At 43.6% G+C, this 8,344-nt stretch overlaps 1 protein-coding gene across 1 annotated transcript in view; it reads right to left on the bottom strand.

Annotated features, from left to right (window-relative positions):
- Positions 1-3,022: 3,022 nt before the first annotated feature.
- Positions 3,023-8,344, bottom strand: part of sdk2b (sidekick cell adhesion molecule 2b) — a 247,597-nt gene continuing 242,275 nt past the window's right edge. The window contains exons 44-45 of the mRNA XM_019270164.2: positions 6,310-6,366; positions 3,023-5,728 (exon numbers count right to left, since the gene is read on the bottom strand). Of these exons, the coding sequence (XP_019125709.2) occupies positions 5,306-5,728; positions 6,310-6,366 (480 nt within the window). The 3' untranslated portion in view covers positions 3,023-5,305. The remainder of the gene's footprint in view (positions 5,729-6,309; positions 6,367-8,344) is intronic.

Below are 8,344 nucleotides of genomic sequence, written 5' to 3'. Positions count from 1 at the left end.
TACAGTGTTGCCTCAATGCACTCAACCAAGAAATAGTACATAACCCTGTTTCCTTTGGACAAAGCCAGGCTAGCTGTTTCCCTCTGTTTCCAGTCTTTGTGCTAAGCTACGCTAAATGTCTCTTGATATTTACCTTAGAGACATAACAGTGGTATTGCTTCATCTAAGCCCTCACAAGAAAACAAAATAAGCATATATGCTTGAACTATTCCCTCAAGCCCAGATAGACATGCTTTCTAAACTAAATCTTTAATATTTTTCAAGCGTTTGAACCAGCACAAACTGATCAGCAGGACTCAAACTGAACTTATTTCCCTCCAGCCCTGTCTGTGGGTGTTTGTGTTTCACTTTGAACCCGGTGTTATTGCTTTATTACAGCTCGTGAAATAATTCATTGAATTCATACGCCTCTGTGTTGTACGTGTATTGGGTTTTCATCCTCGGATAGAAAATAGAATTGGAATAATAGGAATAAGTTAATTACAAATTAATATTGTGTGCATGCGTCGACACACAAATGCAAACTTTTACACATTATAAACATGTAGAGGCTGTAGTTGTACATTCTGCCTATGGCATATTTATTGAAAATACTCATAAATAATAGAAATGTTTGCTCAGTGCGAGCAGAGTTAATGTTCTTCTCACTTCTGATTTGTAGCTTTACAGCAAATGCACCGCTGAATAGCCCATTACTATAATTAAAAGGTCCAGGCATATTGATTTATAATATTACTAAGTCATAACAGCCATGGAGGTAATTAAGGTAGAACTGCTGTTTCTTTACTCCAATTGTATTTGACAATTTCCAGATTACATTAACAATGGCCTTTTATTTCACACGCACACACACAAAGTAAATCAGGCCATGTGGTTACGACACTCATCTGGTCCTCAGGTGTGAACTTTAACTCTTGTTACGCCATTGACGCCCACTTGTCTGTTAAAGCCGCATTCACCCACCTATATCGTTGGGTCTTATATTATTGCATGACAGGCCAATTAGTGGTGCAGAGCTTTATAGGACGCTCTGTTTGGGTCCGTCAGAACTTCAGTGAGGGAACGCAAAACTTTGATGGTGCATTTTCCCTGAAGTGGGCCCCTTCATTCAATTATTGCTTCCTTGTGTGGCTTTGTGTTGTATGTTATGTAATGCAGCCTGGAGAGGCTACAGTAAGAAATTGGGACACGGGGGGGAACTCTCGTTTCTAGTGGTCAACAGGACAAACCAGCAGGGATTGAAATAATTGTGACCAAAGATGACATCATCCAACAATTTCCACAATTTATGTCACAATATTCAGTTGCCTCAGATGCCTAAGAGGATCTTGCTTGAACCGCACACTGTGGAACCACACAGTGTGCGTCCAAATTGGAAAATGAGTGAGAGCGAAGCCGGGCTGGGCCAATGGGACGTACCAAAACGGCTACGGACATTTTTGTGTTCTTTCCCATGATGCGCATTACGTCAGGGACAAATTTAAGCATCTACCAAACAGTACATTAGAACGGCACTCAGGGAACATCCCCTGTTCTCAAATTAGTATCCTTTCTCCGACTGCCAGTATATCCCCCTTCAAATCCCCGAACCACCCTCAGTGAAGCTCACAAATGAGGCAATTAAATTCAGGGTTTCAAAGTCCTTTGAACTACACCTTCTGTCTGAAGCCTTTAATATTCCTACTGTGGGTTCTCAAAGCTCATCAGGGCTATTTAGTACCTTGTGCTCCCTTTTTAACAGGGACCACCGGCTCACTCTTTTCTGTCATTCATTTCCTGAGGGAGAGAGGGGAGAGCGACAGGAGGAAATGAACATTTTAGCAAGTGAAATACCTCCCGTCCGTGATGCTTTTGTCGGAGGGAAATTTCCCATGTGTTTTCAAAAAAAAAAAAAAGAGATTAGCACTCTGGACGCGCTCGCTCCAATTCCCTGTTCTGTCCTATCCCCATCTAATCTCCTCTCTTCTCATGCCTGTGTGTTTAGTGGGTTAGCCCTGGATCAAGTTGACTGTGATCCAATTAGCATCCAACACCATCTGACGGCGTATATGTGCTTCTGTCATGCGAGGACGTGTCTGTTAGTTCGGTCACTTCTTTTTCTTTTTTTTTTTTCCAAATTCAAGCACATTGCTTATGCCTTAAATACACGGAGGCATCACTTTGTGCGCAGTCTGATGGGTTTTTATGGACCAACTGAGCCAGTTCAGTCGACCAAGGAACAGATGAGCTGACGAATTGTGGCTATTTGGGGAGCGCAGAGGAAGATGGAAAAGTCAGGAGGGGACATTTGTAACGAGATAACAGGATTTTGTGGCATCCAATTTATTGCTGCTCTGAGTAACACCAGGGTTAGGTGGGATTTCATCAACTAATTTAGCATCCGCAGACCCCAACTATGTGCTTACATCAAACATTTCTACACAGAGCATCTTGTCCACTTACACTTGTGACTATGGTGCCTTTGTCTTACGCCGTTGCTTTATTATTTGTCTGTGCTTATATGCTTTTGCATGTTTTCATCAGTTGTTTACCCGGCCTACAAATGTCTATAGATAGACACATATCTCTATTTATGCACACATATATATCTCTTTTAAATATGGATATAGTTATTTTTAATGTTTTTTATGTTCATGTCCGCGCCTACCGGTCATGTCGCGTCTTTTAAACTGTACTTTTAGACCGTCTGTACCTGTATGTACAATTGAGAGCAAAGTAAACTGGAGTCAAATTCGTCATGTGTGTACACACACCTGGCCAATAAAGTGATTCTGATACATCATCAACCTGACAGGGAGCAAATGTACACACTAGGACATTTGCATGACGGATTCGAGTGCTCATGCGAATTAACGTCCACCGTCCTTCCTTAAATGAATAAATAAACACACAAACAAATGAACAATGGTAAGGTTCTTTTTGCGACATGACACAAATACCAATTAAAGCCATTACCATACCTGACTTGACCTCTGCAACCGATTTTACCCACTGATAGCACCACCACCACATGCACGAGACAGATTGTACATGATCGGGTTGAATCATGGTTTAATTATATCCCAAGCAGTACTTGCACTTTGTGATACAGAGCAGTGGTAACTTCCATTTCTCCATTACCGAACAGGAGTCTACTGCTGTGCGGCGGCCCGTGCTGATGCCGTTTTATTCGCTGTGATGGAGCGGCGTTCACGGGCGAGGCGAAGGTTTCGCAGTGGAAATGGCTTCGCTAGATGTATGGGAATAGTGGCTACCATGGTGTAGCATGTGGGTTGTGGCATTTTGAGACTGGGTTACAATAATCATATGATTTCAATTTCCCCATTAGCGCTTATGACTCTGATTTTCTCCACCCCCTGCATTCATGTTTCTTTCACCCGGCTCCCCTTCACGGTTTGCAATTGAGCACCAAGAACAGCTAACATTCAAAAATAATTTATTTCAGAAATGTACTGTGATCATATATTCATTCAGATTCTGCATGATAAGCTTTTTGTTGCGTACAATGACATCACCCCACAGAGGAAAGAGAAAAAAAAAATATATAGCAAAAAAGTAGATGACATTTTTTTTCCTTTTTTCTTTTTTCGGAACTATGGAAACTAGGAACACACCACTGAGTCTTCACTATAGCGTTATGAGTGCGCCTGGCAGGGCGGCCGGACGGTGCCAGCCCCTCTGTGGCGTTAACTCCAGGCAGGTTTTACAGTTTGCTGCGGGACAATCTCTTTATAACCAGACGCACAGTGAATGATCCGTAAAGCTTAACGCACAAGAAGTGTCATCACACGCGCACATACACATGCACACACGCACACACAGGCACACGCACACACAGGCGTTAGCATTTGGGACAGTACAGTCACACCTGAATAGTACATAGTGGTTGATTACACAAAAGGAGGGGGGGAAGAGGTGAGGCAATTCAATGACATCATGTCTTGGCGCAGGCCCAAGCGCTGCCCCGTGATAGAGTTCGATGACAGAGAAGAGTTATACCAGCAGGGGCGGAAACAGGAAAAAACCCAACTCTTTGTTTCAAAATCACACTGTTACCATTTAAAGCAGAACCAGCAGCTGTGCCCACATGTGAACGTCCCAGACTACTTCACTCTTCAGTTGGATTTCAAAGCATTTCAGTAGACATATGCAGAACGAGACTGGTGTGTGTGTGTGTGTGTGTGTGTGTGTATATACGTGAGCCAGCAAAAAGGGGTGAAAAAATATGGGTCGTGTATGCAAATTTATTCACAGCCCACGTCCGTCAGGATTAAAAGAAGGCTCTCGTCGCACGAGGCCAGCCGTTTACGATGCCCGCAAGTCAAGGGCACCTTTTTGTGAGTAGTTCCGGAACAACCGGTGCCAGATATCATAAATAAGTGTTTCTCTGTCAAGGCATCTTTGATCCACTGTAACACACTCACACACACAAAAAAAGACTTCAACACTTTCACTTTTAAACAGATATACACTCATTTCATATATCTGCAAGGATCCTTCAGGCACAGCACAGTCATTGACATCTGACCCCGCCATGTGTTTTTGTGTGCTATTGGCCAGAGAGCTGCTCCCATGGGAAAGGCATGATTGTTTCGCCAACGTCCGCTTTTAAAAAAAAAACTCTCCCGGCCAACACGTTAAAATTTGTTCGATTTGGCATGAATTCCACATCCTCATCTGTCTTTTATTCTTTTCTTTTTTTTGTGTGTGTGTTTTTACATCCAGTTCATCCAGTCCAAACAAACGCTTGTCCTTTCACTTCTACAATATGGCTCCATCATATTGTTATTTCAGTCTCCCTCAATGCAGACTCTGCATTGACTTGATTTTGTCCTCTAGGTACATCTACTATATATATATGTATATATATATATATATATATTTATATGTGTGTGTGTGTGTTCAAAGATTCTTGTGACCTGTACAGAATCAGAGATGAGCGAATGTGTTCAGAGAAAAGCAACAACAACAAAAACAAAGTTGGAAATAGCCATGCAAATATCAAAATAAAAGTGAATAGATGTCGTCGCAGAGAATATCTTATCAACTGGTGCGAGAAATCAAATTCTACACTGGCACACTTTCACACGTTAAACAATAATAAAAAAAAAAAAGTGCATCAAAAACTTTCGTAGTCTTGTTCCGTATGTATCCAGGCCGACTAAAGAGAACACGGAAATGAAGTAAAGAAAGAAACGAAGATGTTAATGACTTGATTGAGCCGACTGCGCGTTGCTATGTTCTCCTTCAACATAAGTTGGGTAGATATTTTCAGAAATTTTCATGTCCTTTTCAGCATTTTTTTTCACACAAAGGAGGAGAAGCCAGCGATTGGGGCCCTTGAGCCAGGAGCTAGGCTGCTGGGGGGCCTGTACAAGGTGCTGTGCTGGCTGGGGGGGTCGGAGCTCTGCTGGGAGGGGGTGGGAGTCCGGCTACCTTTGGGCCTGAACAGGCTGCCTTGGCCCTGGGGCTGGCCCTGGGCTTGCTGAGGCTGGGGGCTGGGTGAACTGAGCTGGGGTGGCAGTGGAGGTAGAGGGGGCAGCGGTGGCGGGGCGCAGTGATCCGGGTCGCCTGACTCGGACTCGGTGTAGCTGTAGGCCTGCGCGCGGGATATGCCTTTCTGTTGGCGCCGCCAGGAGTTATAGTAAGTGGGGTCGCTTATGTAGTGGTTGACGAAGGAGTGGGTCTTCTGTCGATTGGGGTCCACCTCGTACTCGCTGTCGCTGCCCTGTGGAGGGAAAGAAAATAAAGAAGACAGGTTGATTCACGGCGTCAGCGCGGGATGACTCTGCAGTGTTTCCATGTGGAGCAGTTAGAGATGCTGAGGCTATAAATGTAAATGAACAATGAAGTTATTGAATTATTCTGAAAAAGGGTCATCAATTCACAGTCATCCTCGTCCGAACGACACACACACATGCACACACACACGCTCACATTTACAACACGGCACAAGAACACATGGACACCAGAAATGGTCAAAAATGGTCAAAGCATGATATATATATATATACGGAAGGATGACTTGTTACTGAAGCGTGCATTGTAAACGGACCATCAACACAAGATGGCAAAAGGACTTAAACCAATCAGTCAGTGGATCAAACTATATGTTCAGGATCTAACATCTGCTCCAGCAAAGACTGAGTTTTTGGTGTAGTGTAGCACAGTTTACCACATAAAACCTAGAATGGGAAATCTGAAGGAGAAGATTGTTGATGGGGGAGGTGGGGGGGAGGACTAACAGTTGGAGCCAGTCACCTATCAGGCTACAAAACATACAAAAGCAGGCAGCCACAGGAACCTCACCAAATGCAGTGGAAGTGTATGTAGGCCACCTGTCCCATATGAAAACACCAGCGCCTCCTATGGGTGAACAAAACAATGGGTTTTTACAGTGCATCGCCATAACAGAGTGATTCAAACGGCCCAGTCATGATGATGATAAAGTCATAGATATATTATACATATATAGATCCTTTGTGCCATTCTGTGTGAATGGTGTGAAAAGCTAAAAAAAAAAAAATATATATATATATAAATATATATAGAAATTAAAAAGCAACACAGGTCGTGCAGTGCATTCTCAAAGTGTGACTTTCTTCGAGAAGGAAGTCTTTACATCCGTTTAAATTCCAGTTAAGCCATCTGTAAAGAAATTATGATAACTCAGCAGCACATTCTCGGGCCCCACCTTGCTCCGGGGCCCTGTGGCTAGAAAAAAACTATTGTGTTCATGTCAAGTAACATTCCGCGGCGTCAAAATCAAAAGCGATGTGATCGGCGAACGCTCGGCGTGGGATTGCTCATGGTCAACTAATTGCCACAAAAAGCAGGACGCCGATTGGGCCCCGGCTGAGCCTGCGATTAATCACCGGAGTCACAATGAACTAATGCTGCGCGGACTTTGTCGGAATCGTCACCGGATCATTTTCCCCAGAGCATTAGTCGCATTGCTGAAGTAACAGCAAACAAAGACCTGTTCTTTTCATCACAGTACACTGCTGCTGATGACTGGAGCTCTCTCTGTGCTCCCTCTCAACCCTCATATTATCATGCTCCATCTTCTCATAAAGAAACATGGCTGCTGGCAGGCACTTCAGAGCACGGCTCTCTCTCTCATTGCTGGATATTGTGCAGCACATATGTGATACATATGTCGGTAGGGCTCCGATTTCCCGCTTGCCTCAACATACTTCATGTCTTCCTATGCTAAACCTCTATATAAAGGCTTTTCTTTTGTAGTTGTCAGCAGAGTTTATAAGAAAGTCCAAACAGACAATGCTTGTGTTGAATTATAGGATTATAGATCCTGCTTTTTTTAAAACCCTTGTTGGTTCTAAACAAAGAAAAGCGACCCCCCTTCGTTTTCCACAATTTAATCAAAGGCAGACAAAGTGCACAGCAAAGGTTTGGCTCAACATTCAGAAGTCGATCACAAAGATCATACTTTATATTGCTTTTCCTCTCATTAATGAGTGGGGGGGGTGTGAGATGCATCGGTGACTCCGGGTGTTTGTTGTCCGCAACATTGTCACCCAGTTGAAAAAACTTGAGGCCAACCAAGCGTTGAAAAGCATTCCAGTCATGCCAGCAGTGTTTAGCAACACAACACAACACAATAACAGGATCCATTCACGGTGGACCAACAAGAAATACTTGGGCCACTTCAAGTGGTATTACCTCACTCTGAAAGAATTAACACTGCACTGAGAGATGAGACACCACTCGAGTCGTGTGTGTGTGTGTGTGTGTATGTGTGGTAGTGGGAAGGAGTGAGTGCAGACCGAGTGTTGACACAGTGAACTGCGTCCTACTCTCCTTGCCCACATCGGCTTGGAGCCGTGGAGGGGTGCGCAGCAGATGTTCAGACTCTTGAAATGTTCTACATACAAGCATACACCGCTCCGGTATGTCCTCCTTTTTTTCCTTTTTGGTTCATCGCCAGTGTCTTCAACAGAAATAACTCAAGGCTCCGAATGAGGAAGTCTACGGTGGAGATGCTTGGTGACAATTTGCCTCCGAGGCAGCACGGCCTATGAAACCAAGCTCCTTTACTTCAACTCATTACAAGCTAATTACCGGAGCTGAATAGTGTGAAAGAAACAGACTTAAGGCGTGAAATGCAGCGTTGCACCTCGGCCTCGAGGGAACCACCGCCACCTTATTTATGACAGACACATACCAGCCTGCCAGTGACAATTAGTAAACTTTTTTTTTTTTTTCATCATTATGATGTTAAATTAGGCAGTGAAAGAGATTACGAAATCCAACCAATTAACTGGTGAAACCTCTTGACAGCAGTTTACAATAATAATCATAATAAAACAGGAAAGAAAACAAC

Source organism: Larimichthys crocea, chromosome XVI (genome assembly GCF_000972845.2).
Source record: "Larimichthys crocea isolate SSNF chromosome XVI, L_crocea_2.0, whole genome shotgun sequence".
NCBI lineage: Eukaryota > Metazoa > Chordata > Actinopteri > Sciaenidae > Larimichthys > Larimichthys crocea.
This window is presented reverse-complemented; position numbering and strand designations above follow the sequence as displayed.